Raw genomic sequence first — 23,115 nt, 5'->3', positions numbered from 1 at the left:
GTGGGGAGCTGTGAAGATTACAAGGTAGAAGGTTGAGTTTAGATGAACTCTGGTTCCTTCCAGTTCTGAAGTTCAGTGATTCCACAGATTGTTGCATTAATGTGATTAGAATGGCATGATGATGCATTAATTATGACTCCTTCCATGAAATTGACTCTGAAATGTTGATTAATTTTATATTCAGACATTCACTTTAATCATGTGTTGCTTTGATATTCATAACTAAATTTGGAGAACCCTTTGTGCTGACTCTGTCCTTTAAAGATCTTATCAAAATTTGGCCAAAAGTATAAAATTCACATTTTACCTGAACAGAATGAAGGCATAATCTCAACCAATGCACAGAATAAGCATTTTCACTTTAGGAGTGACTTCCTTGCACATTCTGTTTGCCTCTTCTAGTATTAAGTCTTCAGGCTTCTTGTCTTTTATTTTATTGATAGTTTGATATGTTATCAGGGCTACCACCCAGTAGTAGAATTGTGTAAGGAACAAGTCTAAGGCCTTCATTACTGACAATGCTCTCCTTAACTCTGGCTGTGTACTTTTCTTATCTATTGTTTTAGGCTTTTTTAAAATTTTAGGCCAGGGAAAGAATAGAGACTGTTAAGATCATAGAAGTACTTTAGAGTGCTTGCTATCACTTCCATATCAAGGACAGGAGAAACTTTTAATGAATCAGAGCTATTTTAATAAAAGTTTTTAAATTATATGTTTATTCTTATAGGATATTTGGAAGAAATAAGAAAAATCCTAGGAGAAATTATATAATAGTGAATTATCATTAGTTATTTCGGTTTTTTTATACTTATTAGGTATAAGTATTGCCCTGAGCAGCAGTGCATCATAGTGGAGAAGAGGGTCAGCTTTGTAGTCAAGGAGAGTTCAATTTGAGTTCTACCTCTGATATCTTAATTGTGTGACTCTGGACAAGTCACTTGATTCTTCATTGGCCCAGGCAACTCTCAAAGACCATAAGGAACCCAATCTGCTTTGGTGTAAGAAGTTTCCATGTCAGGCATTCACCACAAAGATGAAATCACAGAACTTGACCAGAAAAAGCATCTTTCATCAATCTATGGAAAATTCCACAAATTATTGTGCAACTTAAAATACCAGTTAATATGAACTAAAGGCTAGCAAGTTAGGCAGAAATCTAATATTGACATATTTTATGTTTGCATAGATGAAGATTTAAAAAGGAATATATTGTCTTCTTTATCTACACTATGATTTTCCTTTGTGAAATACTCACAAACCACAGATTAAGTTTGATGCCTAAAAGTTTGTGAAATATGCTGCTATTTCTGTTGTTATTTTAAAGTCAGCTATTATTTAAGAAGATATGAAGTTTAATATATGGTGATGTGAAAGAGCAAAAGCTGCCTCCAAGAAACTTCATATAGACAATCATACTCTAAAATTGCATTTTATTATTTTTGGCATGTTAATGTATGAGGGAATATGAATGCAGTTTAAATCTTAGATTCGGGAATGATTTAGAAGAAATGTAAATTTAAAAAAGTCTGACTTGCAGGATTTACAAAGAAAAAAATCCTACCTACAATGCATTAATGCAGCACTTAAAACTATTAGTTTTGGCTTTTCATTTCTACATTATTTGTTGATAAGAATTGTGTTTGTGTATGTCAGATTTATATGATGAAATACTCAGTATTTGCTGAGAATTGTTTGTAAATTATTTTATACTTTTTGATAATGAAACAGTAAAATTTGTATTTATAAATTTCCTTGCCTCTTTACACAGGATTATTTTCATTCCTATTTCCTCCAGGTAGTTTAGTAGAAACAGTATCCATAGACAATTTTTTAAGGAAATTTAAAGGAGTTTAGCTTTTTAGTTACTGGAAACAGTTCACTGTTTGTTATTCATATTATGAAGTAACTATTGGCTAACTTCTTAGTCAGCCTTTTTCTGTTGAGGGCTCCATCATCATTCTAGTCAGCCAGCTTAACAAACTTGGAGTTATTCTTGACTCTTCTTTATTTTACCTCCCCTCATATTTCACCAATTGCCAAGTCTTGTCCCCTCCCTCAATATCTTTTCTTTCCATTCATAGGGTCTCTACTCTAATTCTGGCACTCATCAACTCTTGTCTTAATTGTATTATTGTTTGTCCTTCTTTTTCAAAGAGCACCAGTGACATCATGGGGTGATTCTTGACCTGAATCAGCCTCACTCTTTCTTTCCTGAGTCACTGAAGTCCAAGTGTAGGACAAAAGTCAAGATAATTGGCGATGGCCTGGGATGCAGTGGGTGACCTTGGTGTCTTTGATGCCTGACCAAGCTCTCAGTACTCTGCAGAGTCTGCTACAGCTGCCTCCATTGCTGTTGGAACAAATTGTTCTTATCTGCCCCATTCAGCCAGGGAAAGTCTTCACATGCTTGGGGTCTACCCCAACTCACTGACAAGTTTGAGCCCTGTCGGTTACCCTGATTGTATACTTAGCATTCAGTTCAGTTCAGTTCAAATTAATAAGCCTTCTTTGTAAGCCAGATATGGTACTAGGTGCTAAGGATACAGAGGCAAAGGGAAATGGTTCTTGCCCTTAAGAAGCTTACATTTTATTGTAAGGAAATAGCATGTGTACATGATAAGTAAACACAAAATATATAAAAAGCACTATTTTGGGAGAGGGCACTGTTTGAATATGAAGGACAGTTTATTAACAGTAGAATGAAATTTCCAGAGGGCAAAATCAGAGAGTGAGACAGGAACACCAGAGGAATAGAACTGATAATGGATGGAAATAGGGGAGAGTAGTTAGGAAAAAAGGAACTTCAACCTAGGCAGCCTGCCACTTGGATAACAGTCATTCTGAGTCAAGCTATAAAAATAGATTGGCATACTCTTTTCAGTAAAGAAGGCAAAGTTAATTTGATTATTAATCTCTGAGAAAGAAGTACATCTTGAAATTAGAGGAGTGGATGTCCTGTTCGTGGTCCTGCCTGACAATCAAGAATAATGAGGCCAATGAGGTTTTAGGGTCATGCTGATTATAAAGGGATGAAGTATGTTTTTATGGTACATGTTGTCACCCAGATTGACCCGGCCCTAGGTCTTATGCCAGTTTTTAATGGATTGTCATGGAGATCTCAGGAGAATATTTAGCATGGTTATTTGTGTGTAATAAAGACTTAATAAATGTTAACCTTAAAAGAAGTTGTAATTTCACTTTCTTTAAAGTTGTTCATTAATCCCTTTTTCATTATCTGAATTTTTCCCCGCATGTATATGATTGTACTGTTTATATTATTTTATAAACTTTAGCTTGGTCCTCATTGATTTTTGGCTGTCGTTTTAGTAATCTCATTTTTATTCCCTAATGTAATTGTTCCCATAGCAATTATTCTAGATTTTCTCCATAATCCCTTAAATCCTTTAATCCTAATGCCTCTCTCCCAGCTTTGCCTACTCAGCCCATCCTTCCCTAAAATGTGGAGGCAGTCTAGGATTATTTGTCTCATCTCCCCTTGAGAAATCACCAATCTCTTTGCAGCTCATGACCTTGTATAGAAAATGATGAACTTGGGCACTGCTAGTCACCCTTCTAATGCAAACATTCTGTGATTCTGGGCATAGAGGAAAAGAGCAAGCTGGATTTCAACATCATCCTTTTCAAACATCTTCTCTGGGTCAGCAAGAATTGTTTGAGGGAAGATCTTGGCCCTTCCCTTGAAGCTCCTGTATGGAGCTTCCATATCCAGTTATTTTTCTCTGATAACTTTGTTATGTCTTCTAGCCTATAGAAAGACACCATCAGCCACCAGAGCATGAGCATGTACAAGCTGCTTATTAGACTATGTCTAACCAAAGTGCTAGAGGTAAGAGCACCTGGTTAAGAGCTGTATTCTCTCTTTAGGAATACTTTAAAATGATATATTCTGCTTTCAATTATTAGTTTGGTATAGGAGAAATAATTTTCATTTTATAATTAAATTTGCTTTGGATTTAGGGTACAGAGTTTTCTTAATTATTAAAGAAGGATTGTTTTAGGTACCTTTGTATTTGGTTCTGTCTCCATGGCATACATTTCTCTCCAATTTAGATAGATGGCCACCATCTTAGTTCAGGTGCTTATTAGCTCTTGCCCAGACTTCTTCAGTAATTGCCTATTTGTATTCCCAGATTTGTATTCTCTTCTTTAATTATGATAAAATCATCTTCCTAAGGCAGATGTACATTTGGCATTCAAACAACATGGCTAGCTCATTGGAGTTGCACACTCTGCAGTAGAGTTTGAATTCTTGGTAATTCAGCTTGAGAAATGACCTTAGTGTCTGGTACCTTATCTTGCCAGGTGATCTCCACAATCTTCCTAAGACAATTAAAATGGAGGTGGTTCAGTTTTCTGGCATGGCACTGGTGTGCTGTCCAGATTTCACAGGCATACCACAATGAGGTCTGCACAACAGCTCTGTCGCTCTTCAGTTTGGTGGGCAGTCTAATACCTCTTCTCTTCCACACTTTCATTCAGAACTTCCCAGACACTGAGCTAGCAGGGGTAATGCATGTGTCAACCTTATCATCTATGTGTAGTACATCCCTGGAAAATATACTGCCACGGTAAGTGAACTTATCCATGGCATTCAAAATTTGTGCATTTGCTGTAACCGATGGTTCCATGTATACATGGTGGAGGGACAGCTGGTGGAGAACCTGTTTTCTTGGTGTTGTCAGGCTAAAATTAGCACACGCTGCAAAGAATGGAACCATTCCCTGTTGTTGCGTCTCAGCATCTCTCATCCTCAGAGAATACATTAAGTGCATAGTCCTCTGCGAACACAAAGTTGTGCACCAACTCTCTTTCTGCTTTAGTCTTAGCTAATAGCTTTGTCAAGTTAAATAATTTACCATTAGTGCAATAGATGACTTTGGTGCCATTTTCGTCCTCAATTGAAGGAGTGTGACAACATTGCTGAAAACATGTCTGACTCTTTGTACCCCATATGGGGTTTTCTTGACAGAGATACTGGAGTGGTTTGCCATTTCATTTTCCATCTCATTTTACAGATGATGAAACTGAGGCAAACAAGGTTAAGTAACTGCCCAGGATTATACAACTAGTAAGTGTTTGAGATAAGATTTGAACTGAGGAAGAGTCTTCTTGACTTCAGGCCCAGCACTCTTATCTACTTCACCACCTAGCTGCCATTTAAAATTAAAGTAAATTAAATTCTATGTAATTTGTAACCTTAGGAAGGTGGTACAAACTTAGTGTTTGGGAATCTTTATTATTTTGTCAAAACATATGTAATACGTATTCAAAAATATGTTTACAGTCAAAAGTTGTGCTTATCTGATGAAAAGGGAAAACATGTTGGTTCTTGCTACATTGTAGAAACTATTTAGAAGCAGTTGTTGTTAGAGTAAATTTTTTTTGTTACCTTGCCAATGCTGGAACAGTTCTGGGGTATGTGGTCTGAAGTGTCACTCTAGGGATTGTTTACTTTTATATCTGGCTTTTGTCAAGACTTGCTTTTTGGAATTGTATATGTTCATTGTGCATGTATAGTATATACATTGTCTAATACAGTAAACTGCCTAGTTCTTTTATAGCTTCAGCTGTCAATCTTCATCCTTCTATTCTAGGGTCCTGCAGCTTCTGGCAAGCATTCTAAAAAGTGAAACCAAAAGAAGTTTAGGGTAGCACTTGACACATGGCCTCAATCCTAGATTTATAGGTTTGCTTGTAGGACTGGGTTTTTCTTTCTCTATTGGCATCCAATTTCATTGACTGTTATTGTCTCCTATCTTCTTTTTTGGGAGATAATAGCAGAGGTCCATGCTACTGGATTTAGATGGTTTTCCTCGCCCACTAACAGACCATAGAAATAGTTATGAGAGATGAAGGGTATTTAACAAAACTCTACCATCACCTCAAGCAGCTGCCATGACTAGAGAGACCATGGCATTTACCTTTTCCAAGTCCACTGGCACCAGTTTAGCATAAGAATTGGAGGTGACAGTTAAGTATTCCCATTCATTGACAGCGTATAGATAGTTCTGAAGTCTCAGGAAGGAAAGTGGAATGTTACAGACTGTTTCCTTGTCAAATGACCCATCTCATATGAGGACTTTATCCTTCCTGGATCTTTAACCAGAAATGGCCTTGTGGGTGTGCAGCATCTACAAGTTGAGGTTGTGCCTGCCCCTAGACCTTTATATCATGAGACTGCTGCCATGATTACAGAAGGGGGCTCTGTTAAGGAGAAGCATCCAGATTTCTGCAGGGGTTTCAGTTGGTCTTTTTTTTTTTTTGATACTTCATGTCATAATGTCAGCACAGAGATGATTCACTTGGTCATGTTTTTAGCATTATAATCTCATCATCAATTGAAGCAGATGACAGAGCAAAACAGCAAAGAGAACGTGGTGAAATAAAGGGAAATCTTTTTTTCCAGTTTTAGCAGTTTATTTCCTATTGGTGCTATTCAATAATTATTAAGAAATGATTAGGAGATTTGATTGTATTTTAAATTATTCATTTTTCTTCCCTTGTTCTCGTGTTTAGATCTCATATAAAAATAATATCCCATTCCTATGTGTTAAATACTTATTTCTCTTTTCTCTTTTCTGTTTCCTCCCCATTTTTCTCTCTTGTTTTCACATCTAGGGTTGACAGTAGCCATTTCTCTCCTTTGTATTCCTTAAGTCTTGTGGTCTATTAAATAATTAGGTAGAATCTTTTTTTTTTTTTTACTATTATTTATTTCATCATCATGTTGGGCTGGTATTATTTTTCTGTTAGAAGCAGCTTTATTTCAGAAGAGGAAAAATAATCATACATAAATAAAATTGTTTTATTTTATAGTAGGTCACAGATGTGACAGAGAAGATAAGCCAGAAGGTCCGACCCAGAAAGCTATTCGTGAAGCCAGGGAACAAGCCAGACCTAAAATAAAACTGAAATCCAATACAAAGGTATGAACTTTATTTCGATGCTTCACATTTAATCCAGTAACAAGTTATAAATTGATGTTTAGATTTATAGAATAACTTAATAATTGAATTTAAAAGACCTTTTAAAAAGGTAGATGAAAGGAAGAGGTATAATTATGGAAAGCATTACTATCCAGTAATAAGATTGATTTTTATTTATGGGATCAATTTCATTTATAGTCTCAGATTCTTTACAAAGTGATAATATCTATATTTTCATATTTTCAATTAAATTGCTTAATACTTCAATTACTTTGGGAACAAAGATCCTTTATATGAAGTCCACCATGCTAAAAAAAAAAACCTAACAAATGAAGCAAAATTCCATAAATCATGCTAAGCATTGGCTGTTGGACAAAATGATTTTGTGGACAGGTTCTTATTATTTCAGCAAATTTGAAAGAAAACAGGGCTGACACTGGCCAAAATTGTGAAGTCTTCAAAGATTGTCTTCTGTGGCTCCAGACTGCCTCCATTTCTATCCTTTTTGATGGCAAACTCTCCTCCCATTTCATGTTCCGTTGGCTGCATACAGACTTCAATTTTCATCCTTTAAAAACAGAAAGGATCTGATTTCAGCGATTTACATATATTGATTGAGTGACTAATTGCAATTCAACTGAAACTCATGTAATCATACAGTGTTATAATTCTACACTAATGTTACATCAATCAAGCATTTCCACTTAAAATCATTTGTATCTATATGGAATGAAAAGCTCTTTGTCTCCTTAAAATAATTTCTGTTATTCTTACTGAGGTAATAATTTTTTTGTGGGGTGGAGGGTGGTAGAATGCAAGGGTTCCCATTAAATAATACTAAGCCTATTCTGTTGACTCTGAAGTTAAACCTGATTGTATTTTTAGACTGACAAAGTATTGAAGGATATGTGAGAATGAAACAATGGGCATCCGCCATACATGCAGTGATAGTGATATCCTGTCTGTAATTTTCCCTACTATTTGTAACTTCAGTGTTGCTGTCTGGTATCTCTTAGATGCCTCAGCATGGTCTTCTTCTGTATTTTTCTCCACCACTGCCACCAGACTGGGCTTTGCCTGTGAGTTTACTCTGTGTTTTCCATTAACTCACCTAGAAATAGAAATGCATTTTCAAAAATGGTTTTTACCAGTTATTTAGAGAAAAAGGATAAAAGTACAAAACAAATTCATTGGAAAAAAATACTGAATTATTGGGTTCATGGGCGCTTACCCTATGATAATTTTCTGACCATAAAATAACCTCCACAGACTTGTATTCAGCTGGTCCTCACTTCCCTCTTACTAGAAACTAGCATTGGTGAAACTGCCATCATAACTGGAAAGTAAATTTATACTACATTAGAAAGCCATCAACCATACCCTCAAATGGATAGGACATTTCTAGAATACAGATCTTACTCAAAAAAAAAAAAACAACTTGAGGGGTCTCTTATTTACTTTATTTTATTTATTTATGATAAAATGCAAAATCCTTATTTCTACATTTAAAGCCCCCCCCCCCACCACACACCCACATTCTGGCTCCCAACTAACTTTCTAAGCTTATTCCATATTACTTCGCTTTGTTACTCTTTCTTCCAGCCAAACCAGCCAGCTAGCAGCTGTTCAATATATTGAGCATTTCACATTTTGCCTCTGGGTTTTTTTGTACAAGAGGTTTCTCCGTGTCTGAGATAGACTTTCCCTCTCTCTCTAATCTAGTAGTATCTTGGAGCCAGTTCAAACTGGTGTGGAAGAACTGGTTATTAAATGTTTACATTTGATGGGTCAGCAAAGACTATAAAGCAGGGCTTGGTTTGTTCTTTCACTGAAAAATTGAGGCCATTCACTGAGAACTCCTCCCCCTTCCTGCCTCCTCACTTCACACCATTTGTATGAAATGGAAATACTCATTTTACAAATAGCACCTGCTTCTTAGGGTTGTTGTGAGAATCAAATGACATAACATATCTTAACCTTAAAGTACTGTGGTCAATGCTATTATTGTTGTTTTTTTTATTCAGAAATCCCCCACTTCCTCCTTTACTTCTGGTCTCAGATGAAGAAGTGACCTTTTTCTTTGCCAAGACCAACCCTTCTACATGTTGCCTTGGTCCCATACTCTCTTATCATTTTTAGCAGATTTCCCCAATATCATCCCCACTTTCGTTTATCTCCAAACTTTCTCTGTTTAATGGCTCCTTACCTGATGCCTACAAACACATCCATGTCTCCCTTATTCTTTAAAACAAACAAAAGACCCAAAATTGAAACCAACAAGCAAATAAACAAAACAAAAAAACCAATCCTCACTTGATCCTATCATTCCCAGTAGCTATTGTTTTATATCTCTTCAATCCATTTCCTTTAAGCTCCTTGAGACAGCTAGCTATAATAGATGCCTCCACTTCCTCTCCTCTTGCTTTCTTCTGAATCCTTCAAAATCTGAATATCTTCATTCACATTAAACAACCTTCTCCAAAATTTGTTGTTGTTGTTCTTATTCATTCAGTCCTGCGCCTTTCTTTGTGACCCTGTGGACCATAGCACTCCAGGTTCCTCTGTCCTCCGCTCTCTCTTGAAGTCTGTCCAAATTCATGTTTGTTGTTTCCATGATATGGTCAAGCCATCTCATTGTCTGCTGGCCCCTTTTCCTTTTGTCTTCAGTTTTTCTCAACATCAAGGTCTTTTCTAATGAGTCCTGTCTTCTCATTATGTGGGCAAAGTATTTAAGCCTCAGTGTCAGTATTTAACTTTCCAGTGAATAACCTGAATTAATTTCTTTAAGTATTGACTGAATTGATCTCCTTGCTCCCTAGGGGACTCTCAAAAAATATTCTCCAGCAGCACAATTCAAAGTATCAATTCTGTGGTTCTCGGCTTTCCTTACAGTCTAGCTCTCACAGTTATACATTGCTACTGGAAAAACCGTAGCTTTTACTATACAAACCTTTTTCAGTAAGGTAATCTCTTCTTTTTAGTATGCTGTCCAGATTTGTCATAGCTTTCTTTACAAGGAGCAATAGTCTTTTAATTTTAATTTCACTTAAATAAACTGCAGTTGCCATCAGCGGTGATGTTTGAGTCCAAGAATATAAAATCCATTTCTTCTCCCTCTGTTTGCCAGGAAGTGATTGGACCAGTTGCCAGGATCTTAGTTTTTATTTTTTATTTTTTTTATGTTAAGCGTCAAGCCAGCTTTTGTACTGACCTCCTTTACCCTCATCAAGAGTCTTCTTAATTCTTCTTCACCTCGTACCATTAATGGTATTGTCTGCTTATCTGAAATTGTTGATATTTCTCCCAGCAACCTTAATTCCAGCTTTTGATTCATCCAGCCTGGCATTTCACATGATGTACTCTGCATATAAGTTAAATAAATAAGGCGATAACATATAGTCTTTTTCAATCTTCAACCAGTCAGTTGTTACTTGTTCATTTCTAACTGTTGTTCTAACTGAATACTGGTTCCTCAGGAGACAAGTAAGATGATCTGGTAATCCCTTCTCTTTGAGAACTTGCCACATTTTGTTGTGATCCACATAGTCTCTTGTAGTCAATGAAGCAAAAGTAGATGTTTTTCTGGAACTCCTTTACTCTTTCCATAATCCAGTGAATATTGTCAATTTGGTCTCTAGTCCTTCTGCCTCTTCGAAAACCAGTCTGCTCTTCTGATAATTATTGATTCACATATTGCTGAAGCCTAGCTTGTAGAATCTTAATTATAATCTTGCCAGCATGTGAAATGAGCACCATTGTTCAGTAATTTGAATATTTCTTGGCATTGCCCTTCTTTAGGATTGAGATGTAAAACTGATCTTTTCCAATTCAGTGGACACTATTGAGTATTCCAAATTTGCTGGCATATTGAACACAGCACATTAACAGTATCATCTTTTAGGGTTTTAAATAGCTTACCTGGAATTTCATCACCTCCACTAGCCTTATTGTTAACACTGCTTTCTAATGCCCTCTTGACATCATTCTCTAGGATGTCTGGCCCTAGATCAATAAGTATTGTCATAGTTATCATTGATGTTAAGATCTTTTCTCTTCGAAGTTACCAATGGTCTATTAATTGCCAAATTTAATGGTCTTTTCGAATCCTCATCCTTCTTGATTTCTAGCATTTGACACTATTAAGACACCCTGTTCTCCTGGTCATTCTTCCCTTTCTAGGTTTTCATGACACTTCTCTGTCCTGGTTTCTTCTTGTCTACTCAGCCACTCCTTTCTGAGTCTCCTACGCTGGCTTTTCATCACACCTGCTTGTGAGTCTCTTTTCTGTCTGTGCTAGCTGAGTTGCTGATAGCATCAGCTACCATGGGCTCAATTGTATTATCTGTGCAGATTGTTCCAAAGTATGTATGTATGTCTACATGCACACACATATATCCCTCTATTATATATATATATATATAATATGCACATGTATATGTACATATATATTTATATATGCACATATCTATATCTGTGTCTGTCTATATCCATATTCACATCTATCTCCAGCCCTATTCTTTCTCTTTAGCTCCAGTTCTATGTCATCCACTGCCTTTTGGATATCTTGAACTGGATATCCTGCAGGCATATCAAACTTAACATTATCCAAAAGATAACTCATTTTCTTTTCTCCAAACCCTCTCATTTTCCCAGCTTTTTCTGTTACTGTTTAGAGTGCCACTACTTTCCCAATCAGCCAGTCCAACAATTTTGATATCATGCCCAACTTCTCATGCTTATCCCACATATCTAATCTGTTGTCAGATCTCCTTGTTTCTATTTTCACAACAGCTCTTCTATATGTCCTCTTCTTTCCACTCATATAATCACCCCTTTACTATTGGGCCTAATCACCTCTCGGCTGAACTATTGTAATAGCCTTCTGATTGGTCTCTCTGCCTCAAGTCTTTGATCCTCCACTTAGTTGGCAAGGGAATTTTTCTAAAGCACAGACTGATCATGTCACTTCCTCCTCCTTAGTGACCTCCAGTGGTTCTCTGTGACCTCCAGGACCAAATATTTGGCATTTAAGCCCTTCACACGTGACCCTTTCTTCCTAGGCTAGTCATTTTTACTCTACCCCACTCTGTGCACTCTGTGACCCAGTTGTGCTGGCCTCCTTGCTGTTCCTCAAATACAACCCTCTATCTCCTCTCATTGTTTCTTTGCACTGGCTGATCGCCATGCTGGTGCTGCTACTGTACCCTTCACCTTAACCTCTCAGATCCCTTCCCCTTTCAAATCATCTCCTATCTACTCTAGATACCTTGTATGTACCTGGTTATTTATTTGTTTGTTTCCCTCATTAGAATATGAGCTCCTTGAGGGCAGGGACCATATTTTTGCCTTTCTTTGTATCCCCAGAGTTTAGCACAGTATGTTGGAGAATGGTTGTGTTTTTCCTAAGTGTATGCAGCTTGTTAGTGATTGAGCTAGCTTTGGAACCCAATTTACTTCCCATTTTACTATAGTCCACCGCTACAGGCTTCTTATTTAACTCTTCTCCCTTCTCATCTCTATGGTCCCCAACCCAAACTTGAGATCAGCTCTTTCCATACTGTTTTGGATTCCCTTTTATTAACAGAAAAGTTGTGCTAACACTCATCTGCCTTTGTCACCTTTCAGTGCATGTAGTCATTTCTCTCTGCAGTTGTACTGACAAACTAAACTAAATAGCTGTAAAGAATCTCATGATTATGGGATAGAGTTGAGTTTATTTGATAACTTTGAAAAATTAGTGATTTAATTAGTGTGAGCATTTAGTCCTTATTCTCTTTTAAGGGTTAGCTCAGATACCTTTTCCTAATTGAGGCTTTTCCTTCAAGTTATCAGGGTGCTCAGTCTCCTAAAATTACTTTGCTCATACTTTGTATTTATTTTTCTGTGTACATGCAACTCCCCATCCCCACTCCCAGGAGAATGTAAGTTACTTGAGGGAGAGACTAGTGTGCTTTTGCCTTTGCAATCCTCAGGGTGTAGCACAGTGCCTCACACAAAATGGATGCTTAATCAGTGTGTCCACTTTGTTGGATTGAAAACTCAGGGCCACTCCCGTGCTGTAAGGAAGTAATCATTGAAATAGGTCTTTTATAAAGTACAAAGTGAATAGAAGATAAAACTAGGGAAAGAAAAGTATATAAAATTCGTGAGTAGGTTATAGTATATTTTGGGGAAGAAATAAAAGAAATCTAATAGTTATCACAGCATGTTTAAATTTAACTTAGGTAGATATGAAGCTAGATAGATGGATAGGTGAATAGACAGACAGATAGACAAACAGTAGATAGATAGATAGATAGATAGATAGAACATTTATTACACAGTTACTGTGTGCCAGGACTGTGTTAAGCCTCTGGGGATTAAAAAGACAAACAAGTGAGATAGCCCCTGCCGTTAAGGAGCTTACAGTCTAATGGGTGACGACAACACATAATAGGGAACCAGAAAGGAAAGGAGGATTGTACATAGCGGCATTGTGTGGTGATGGCAGGAACTTGTGTGGCAGCCTGGGTCTGGGCAAAATAAGGCAAAAGTTCACCTATCTTGTCCTGCCATCCCAGGGGTAGGAGTGGGGTAGGTTGCGAAGAGTGCTAATAATGGCTAGAGTTCAGGCAGCATAGTAGAGAGATGGTCAGAAAGGCTGGTTATTAGTCTTAAAATTATTTCATAGCTGAAATTTAGTTTAATTTAAACTAAAATAGATCATATTTATAATTTATAATAATAATGATGTGAGCAGAAAGAATTCTATGAGAAAAACAGACTTTCTGAAATCAAGAACTTTTTGTTTTATGCCCCCATTCTATAACAACACAGACAATATTCATACTATTTTATTTAAGGATGTTTAATTCTTAGTTTGCCAATGTTAGTAATAATCCTTTAATATATATTTGAACTGATGCCAAAGGACAGATGAGTTAACTTAAAAACTTTCAGTCTAGTAAGTTTATAGTCAAGATTTGATAATATAATTGTCTTTTTTAGGAGTAGACTTTTATTACTTTTTTGTTGTTATTAATTTTCACAAGTTTGAGGTGAGATATTCACCTGAGTCAAGGATTATCATCATCATTCTTCTTCTTCTTCTTGGTTTCATGTTGTCAATTTTGTGGGCGTTCTGTTTCTGGCAATTATTTATAATGGGATACCATTTCACTGGTAAAGTCATAAGATTTATAGTACCTTTAAAGCTCTTTTGAAATGAGGGAGCATGGTATATTGGGAAGTGGATTCGATTTGGAGTCAAAAGGCCTAGATTCTAATTTATTTTGATAGTTACTAGTGCTTCACACAGGGCCTGGCATATAGTACGTACTTAATGCTTCTTGACTGAATGATTGAATGGATCACTTTGGGTAAGTTAGTTAACTTCTCTCTAGGTCTGTTTCTTCTTTGTAAAATGAGAGGATTGGCCTAGATTACCACAAATGTCCAGTCCAGATCTCTAAGGACCCTTCTGATTCTAGAGCCATGATAGATCCTATGGCACAAAGTAGAGCTTTGAAGCAAAGCTTTTTTGCCAACTTTGGGCGTGTTTACTCTTACATTCAAGAAGGTGTTAACGCTTTGTTTTCCAGTGTTTGGAAAGCATGTGATCTACCTCACATTCTCCTTTGAGCTTATTCCTGAACATAGAAATGGACACCAAGGATGGCCATTTGACTGCCCTTTCTGCAGCTTACTTTGTCTAGGGGAAAAGCCTATTCTCACTTTGTAAGTCTAAATGTATATATTGTATGCATATATTACAAAGAGGTATATACTAAAAAGATGTAACAAGAACCAAAGTGAAGAAGGTCCTTCTGAACTGGATCCTACTCTTGCCTGTGTAATTCAGTCCCTGGGAAGAGAGAGCTTAGACTTAAAAGTAGACAATAGTGACAAACAATCTTTCCACTACTACCTTCTCTTGTAGATGTGTCACGGCCAATGGATGAAAACACTACCTTGCTTGTAGGAAATGGTGCCTTAGCTCTTTGGACAATCCACTTGTGAGCTAGGTTGAACTGATTGCTGTTCAGGGCTGGCTGCCTTCCAAATTTAGCCACTGGATCACTTGTGTCTCTTCTGACTCTGAGATATCACACAGTTAAAGGAAAGAAGACGCAAACAAGAGGCAGCTTAATCTCATGCAGGCTGACTTAGGAGGCCATGTGTTCATCGGCCTACTTGATGGCAGTGGGTGATTGGGGAAACACACGTTGCCACCCCCACCCTACCTCACTGATCCTTACACCTTGTGGATGCAGCAGGAAGGAAGCTTGTTTTGGCTAGTTAGTGCCTTTTGTATACATATGCAGTTTTTGCTCAGCAGCCAAACTACTTTTCTTCACCCCTCAGTAAACAGACAGGAAGTAGTCTCAGAATACTTGTGTATGCTCTCAGCCAGAAAAAAGGGCCTTTCCATTTCATATAATCAGATATTTCTAGAATTAGGCTTACAAAATCTTTGTAGTGGATTTAGAGTTAGGTGACATGAGTTTAAGACCTGACTGCTCTTACTAGCTGTATAACTTTGGGCAAGTCATTTAAGGCCTCTGAACCTGTTTCCTCATCTGTAAAGTAGAACTAATCATATTCTGCCTATCTCTCAGGATCAAATATTGAGAGGAACAAATGTGATTGTGTGTATGTTTGTGCATAAAATATACTTGATAAATGGTACATTATGTCAATGTGGAAAATACCATGTTTTAGATGGCAAAATTATTGTAGCTCTGCTATAATATAATTACTTTTTCCTGTGTTATTAGTCCTAGCAATTAATTTTTATGAATTGTGATAATTTTAAATAAGTTAATATATATGTATATAAGCAAAAGTAGGAAATCCTCATATTTGTTTCTGACTCCCAAAATATAGCAAAGAAAAATGGAATACGGCATAGTCTATCCTGAAGATTCCTATTAATAGTCAATCTTCCCCAGTGATGGGAAATGAACTTCATTGTGAAGCAGATACAAAACTTTGAGGCTGAATCTGAGATATTCTATTACCATATCATCTTCTTTTGCATGCATTTTGGGTCCTGACTCTTAAGCAGTAGCAATACAGGACCTTCTGATTATGGACCATATAACAAACCCAGCCTCATTTGTAAAATGGGAAATAATAACATTTATAATACTTTAATCACATGTTTGAGGTTCAAATAATAATTTACATGAAGTACTTTCTTAACTTTAAAACACTATGTAAATATCAATTATTATTATTACTTGAGTTCTTAACTTCCATTCTCCCCAGCAGCCACAGCTATATGCATCAGTGCAGATAAGAAGACGAAATTTTAGATTACCACAGCTGGGGTGCTACAAGCTTCTCTTACGGGCCATGTCCTTAGCCCCACTTATGCTGTACTCTCATACTCAAGGATTGAGCTGGGGGCTGGTTTGACCAGATTAAGCCAAATTTAATAAGGCAAAGAGTACTTTCTAGACATTAAAGACAGTTTGTAAGAATATGGGAGTTGGAACATTGAGGTAGGGAAACAAGTACTTGCACATTGTGACTGGAATGTAGAGTAGTATTATGAAATGTCTGGGACAATCGGTGTTCAAGCCGTGTTATTGAAGGCTTTAAAAGTCCAGCTAAAGCATTTGTATTTTATCCTATGTGGAACCACTGACTGTTTCTGACGTGATAGGGAGACTATTTGGCAGCTGTATGGAGAATGAATTGTGGAAGGGAAAGAATAGATGGGAATACTAAGTAGGAGACTATAACTGCATTCAAATTTTAAATACTAAACATATTTTTACTAGTTGTTAGAAGCCTACCTGCATAACTATCTTTGTCATTATTTTAGATAACATTGGATAAATTCTTCTCTTTTGATTTGGGGAAGGGAGTGTAACATGTTATGGGCAGCTAGGTGGTGCAGTGGATAGAATGCCAGGTCTGGAGTTAGGAAGACCTAAGTTCAAATCTGGCCTCACACACTTACTAGCTGTATAACATTGGATAAATCACTTAACCTTGTTTGCCTCAGTTTCCTCATCTGTAAAATGAACTGGAAAAGGAAATGGCAAACCACTATGGTATCTTTGCCACAAAAACCTCACATGGGGTCACAAAGAGTTAGACACAAGCGAAACTGAACAAGTAACAGCCCCCAATTTCAGTCCAGATACTTTTCTAACAGTAGGTCTGAGAAAAGAGGATAGATACTTCTAAACACTTTAATTAGGTTGGAGAGATGGCCATTCCTTCAAAGATAGGGCAAAATCTTCTTGCCTTTCTGATAATCTTTTAAAATGTCTATCCCAAGGTACTTTGGTATTCCCATACTGGCATGGCTTGATTTGAAATATGGATATGGATATTTTGGCCTTCAACCATCAGGAGTTGCTTGAATGAAGCAATAGAGAAGCCAACGGGGGAAATTACTTAACTGAATTCTTTTACATGTAATCTGTCAAAATTAAAAAAAAATGTGAAAAGAATATCATAAAATGCATTCAAGAACTTCATCTCTTCCAGTGGGACCATGGGATGTTATCTCTTATTAATCTGGGAATGGAAAAAGGAATGATGGTGCCCGCCTGTCCTCTCCACAGCCCAATCTCCCAATTTCTTTCTCTCTCTCTCTGTCTTTTTTCCTACATCCTCTCCCCTCTCCTCATCTCCTCTCTTGACACATGTCCCTCTGCTCTAATATTTAGCAGGGTCTATTCCATGCTACTATTAATAAATGCTTGTTAAGGATTGAGTTAAGAGGCAGAGCCAAGATGTCAGAGTAAAAGCAATGACTTGCTTGAGCTCTCTCCCAGACCCCTACCTGTGAAAATGATTCCAAACAAATTCTAGAGCAGCAGAACCCACAAAAAGACAGAGTGAAATAAATTTCCAGCCCAAAACAACCTGGATGGTTGATAGGAAAGGTCTGTTATGCTAGGCAGGGAGAGGAGCGCAGTGTGGGCTGCACAGGCAAAGATGGCCCCCAACAAACCCTGAGCAGGCCTCGAGAGACTGAATCACAGGAAGCTGTGGTGGTTTCCTGACTTCTCAACCCACAAATGACAATGACAAATTAGAAGGTCGGTGGGAAGGGTGTCAGACTTGGGTGAGAAAGGAGCCCAGTCTGGCCACAGCCCTGGCGCAGCCACTGGGAGGTGGCCACAGTGGCAGTGGCTGCTTCCAGAGCTCTTGGCCCACAGACAGTGGGGGGATCAAATGGCTGATCAGAAAGGGATTGCAGGGATCTCTTTGCTGGCGCTGAGGCAGGATTCTCTTGCTTTGCCTGTGCTTGGATCTGGGTCTCAGTCCTGGGTGGTGGTCTAGGGGTGAGGAGGAGTGGCATGGTAGAGCCTCTGGCTGGTGGAAAGGTAATTCTCCTCACAGTTCAAGGCAGAAGAGAGTGCTTGTCATAGATCAGACCATAGGCCAGGAAAGGAGTAAACACCTCCCCTTTCATCATACCACCTTGGAAGAACTGAAAATTTACAGGTCCCTAGAAGTATCTCTGAAAACAGCTGCCAAAAACACTGTAACTTGGGACAATACACCCTCCATACTGGAAACAGGGCCCTACCTTAATAAAGAATTTAAAAGTCAAGTAATTGGCTGGGAACATGAGCAAACAGCAGAAAAGAAAACCTCAGACTATAGAATCTTACTTTGGTGACAAAGAAGATCAAAACATATGACCAGAACACAACAAAGTCAAAGCTCCTACATCCATAACCTCCAAGAAAAAGTATGAATTGTTCTCAGGCCATAGAAAAGCTCAGAAAGGATTTTGGAAAGCAAGTAAGAGAAGTAAAGGAAAAAGTGAGAAGAGAAATGAGAGTGATGCAAGAAAATAATGAAGAATGAGTCAATAGCTTGCTAAAGGAGACTCAAAAAATACTGAAGTAAATAACACCTTAAAAAATAGCCCAACCCAAATGGCAAAAGAGGTCCAAAAAGCCTTCACAAGCAGAATTGACCAAATGGAAAAGGAGATCCAAAATATCACTGAAGAAAATAATTCCTTAAAAATTAGAATGGAGCAAATGGAAGCTAATGATTCTATGAGAAATCAAGAAATTATAAAACAAAACCAAAAGAATGAAAAAGTAGAAGAGAATGTGAAATATCCCATTGGGAAAATAACTGACCTGGAAAATAGATCCAGGAGAGATATTTTAAAAATTATTGGACTACCTGAAAGCCATGATCAAAAAAAGAGCCTAAACATCATCTTTCAAGAAATTATCAAGGAAAACTGCCCTAATCTTCTAGAACCAGAGTATAAAATAGAAATGGAAAGAATCTACAGATCACCTCCTGAAAGAAATCCCCAAAGTAAAACTCCTAGGAATATTGTAGCCAAATTCCAGAGTTCCCAGGTCAAGGAGAAAATATTGCAAACAACCAGAAAGAAACAATTCAAGTATTGTGGAAACATAATCAGGATAACCCAAGATTTAGCAGCTTCTACATTAAGGGATTGGAGGGCTTGAGATACGATATTCCAGAGGTCAAAAGCACTTAGATTAAAACCAAGAATCACCTACCTAGCAAAACTGAGTATAATCCTTCAGGGGAAAAAATGGACATTCAGTGAAATAGGGGACTTTCAGGCATTCTTGATAAAAAGACCAGAGCTGAATAGAAAATTTAACTTTCGAACACAAGACTCAAGAAGCATGAAAAGATAAACAGGAAAGAGAAATCATAAGGGACTTATTAAAGTTGAACTGTTTACATTCCTACATGGAAAGATGATATTTGAAATTCATGAGACCTTTCTCAGTATTAGGATAGTTGGAGGGAATACACACACACACACACACCCACACACACATATGTGTATGTATGTATGTATGTATGGCACAGGGTGAGTTGAATATGAAGGAATGATATCTAAAAAGTAAAATTAAAGGGTGAGAGAGGATTGTGCTGGGAGAAGGAGAAAGGGATAGGTAGAATGGGATAAATTATCTCACATAAAAGAGGCAAGAAAAACCTTTTACAATGGAGGGGAAGAGGGGGGAGGTGAGAGGGAATGAATGAATCTTACTCTCATTGGATTTGACTTAAGGAGGGAATAACATACACACTTAATTGGGTATGGAAATCTATCTTATGCTACAGGAAAATAGGGGGAAAGGGAATAAGGGAGGGGGGATGATAGAAGGGAAGGCAGATTGGGGGAGGGGGTAATCAGAAAGCAAACACTTGAGGAAGGATAGGGTCAAAAAAGAGAACAGAAAAAATGGGGGGGCAGGATAGGAAGGAGGGAAACAGTCTTTTACAATGTGACTATTATGGAAGTGTTTTGCATAGCTACACATGTGTAATCTATATCACTTTGCTTGTCTTCTCAATGAGGGAGGGTGGGGAAGGAAGAAGGGGAACATTTGGAACTCAAAGTTTTAAAAATGAATGTGAAAAGAATTGTTTTCACATGCAACTGGGAAATAAAATATACAGGCAATGGGGTATAGAAATCTATACTGCCCTACAGGAAAATAGAAGGGGAAGGGGATAAGAAAAGGTGAGAGGAGATAGAAGGGAGGGTAGATTAGGGGAAGCAGTATTCAAAATGCATACCATCTTGGGGTTGGGAGAAGGGAGAAAATTTAGAACTCAAAATCTTGTGGAAGTGAATGTTGAAAAGTAAAAATAAATTAATAAAAAAATAAAAGCTTGGTGACTACCTCTTTCTCCCTCTCCTTTTAGTTAGCTGTCTTTCTACTCTTTTTACCAGCGTGAATCAGTTTCTAGACTTGACTTCTGTGTTGTGAAGTTAGTCAGTAGGGTGTCTGTGTATTATAAACCCTGGTTCCACCCAGGAGAGGGAGTAGTCATAGAGCCTTCTGTGGTGGTTCTTGGTATCCAGACCTGAAGTGGAAGTGCGTGACTGGTCAAGATACTAAGGCCAGGACAAAAAACTGTTAAACATCAGTGGATGTTTTGTAGCGAGAAACTGGTTTGTTTATTAAACCAGTTTACAAGTCATTAAGCTCTGGTTGAGAAAGACAAAATAAATTTGAATTTAATTACCAGATCTAAGACCAAGAAGAATAGATGTATAGAATAGTCAGTCAGTCAGCAAGTATTTATTAATCACTTACAGTGGGCCAAAGTGTGTTAAGCATTGTGAATACAAAGAAAGGGGAAAAAAACAAACAAAAGCAAAAACAACAACAAAAACAGTCCCTGCTCTCAAGGGGCTCAACATGCAAAAGACTATGTACAAACAATATATATTCAGGATAAACCGGAGATAATCAACAGGCAAAGCATTAGCATTAAGGAGGAACAGGAAAAGCTTCTTGAGAAGGTATGATTTTAACTGAGACTTGAAAGGAGTCAGGAGGTGAAGCTGAAGAGGCAGATAACTCCAGGCATGGGGGCCAGCCACTGAAAATACCTTGTCTTATGGGAGGAATAGCAGAGGGGCCATTGTCATTAACTTGTACAATATGAGGATGGAAGTAATGTTGAAAGGGAAGAAGGGCTCAGATTTTGAAGGACTGTGAATGCCAAATGGAGGATTCTATATATGTTTTTGAAGGCAATAGGAAGCCACTGGAGTTTATTGGGGTGACACAGTCAGACTTATGCTTTAGGAAGATCAATTCGACTGCTGAGTAGAAGATAGACTGGAGTGGAGAAGACCTTGAGCAATGGAGACCGATCAGAAGCCTATTGCACTAGTGCAGACACGATGAGGACCTGCATCGGGGGGAATAGAAACAATGAGCTGAGTTTGCTCAGTTCATTAGCAACTGGTGCTATGCTTTTCTGAATTTCTTTCTGCATGAGCAGCCCTTTGGAGATTCTGGACACTTACCTAGTGAAGTGCACCTGCTAATAGTGCAGGTTGCGGTAGAACACCTGAACTTTTATAGCATTAAAATCAGGCTATAAATTAACAGAAGCAGTTTTCAGTAAGATCTAGATGTTTGCTTTAAGCCATAAAAATTTTCTAAATTCTACGTTAAAAAGTCTTTTAATTTATTGAGTTCTTCCTTTTTTAGAAAATGTAGGTAATCAATATTGGCAATAAATAAAGCTTATAGAAATATTTATAAGCCTTTCAAAACTCAGTACTGTTGAAGACAATATCCTAATGAGCCCTATGTGATAAGTATAGACAATGAACCAATAATCTACAGATGTCAGTGCTGTTTCAGATTCTGTGAAGGATTTCTGCTTAACAGGGGGCAAGTCCCCTTTAACTGTAAAACAGAATATCCGCAATCACATTAAACGTGAATAAGCTCCCACCCGGCAGTTGCTTAGAAATTGTTTTTTATTTCCTACAATAACCCTGTGAGGTAGGGAACCTCTGTTGAGGTCAGGAAGAACTGACTCAGACGTTATCAACTTTACGATCCTAGGCAAGTTACCCTTCCTCTTAGCACCTCAGTTTCCTCATCTGTAAAATGGAGTAATATGATAGTATGTACTTGACAGGGTTGTTTTGAGGTTCAAATAAAGTAATAAATTTTACTTTCCAATGCTTTACAAACCTTAAAGCCTTTGTAGATTGCCAGCTATTATTCTTACTTATTGTTGTTGTTGTTAGACCTGCCCAAAGTCACCCAAAAAGTACATTGGGGTACTAATACATGACTGAAACTCAGGTCTTTCAGTGCACTTTTCACTATTCCATTCTGGCTTTCAGATGAAGAAAAATAATTTTATGGAGAGCTAGTCAATAGCATCATATTGATCCTAAATTTTAATAAATGATGTCAAATGATGTCATGAGTTACTAAAGTGAATTGACAGGAATTCTGTTCTAAAAGGTAAAAGGTCAGGATATTGTACATTAATAATATTTTTATTATTCAGTGAATGTAAAGCGTCAATAGGTAATACTATTAAGAACATTTTTATTATAATTATGTAGGTAGTCTTTGTAGCTTCACAGTTATTTATATGTTTATTTTATCTTTCCAACTAGATTATAAGAGCAGAGAATATCTCTTATTCATTTTCCTTGTGATATTGCTTCAATAATAGCTAGCATTTATAAAGTTCTTTAAGATTTTTAAATTTTTACAATCGTGGAGACCGATACTACTGTTACATCTGTTTTACCCTTGAGGAAACCAAGATGGACAGAAATTTAATTACTTGCTAGGATCACACAGCTATTAAGTGTTTGAGGTCAAATTTTAATTCAGGGCCTCCTGATTAAAGGTCCAGTGCTCTACCTTCTGTG

General features: G+C 37.4%; 1 protein-coding gene across 2 annotated transcripts in view; it reads left to right on the top strand.

Annotated features, from left to right (window-relative positions):
* SPAG16 (sperm associated antigen 16) overlaps positions 1-23,115 on the top strand; it is a 1,197,624-nt gene that overhangs the window by 93,864 nt on the left and 1,080,645 nt on the right. For both annotated transcript variants that reach the window (XM_027873434.1, XM_027873435.1), the window contains exon 9: positions 6,838-6,947. In XM_027873434.1, coding sequence (XP_027729235.1) covers positions 6,838-6,947 — 110 coding nt within the window. The remainder of the gene's footprint in view (positions 1-6,837; positions 6,948-23,115) is intronic.

This window comes from Vombatus ursinus, unplaced genomic scaffold, assembly GCF_900497805.2.
Source record: "Vombatus ursinus unplaced genomic scaffold, bare-nosed wombat genome assembly UNPS02014802.1, whole genome shotgun sequence".
Taxonomy (NCBI): Eukaryota; Metazoa; Chordata; class Mammalia; order Diprotodontia; family Vombatidae; genus Vombatus; species Vombatus ursinus.
This window is presented reverse-complemented; position numbering and strand designations above follow the sequence as displayed.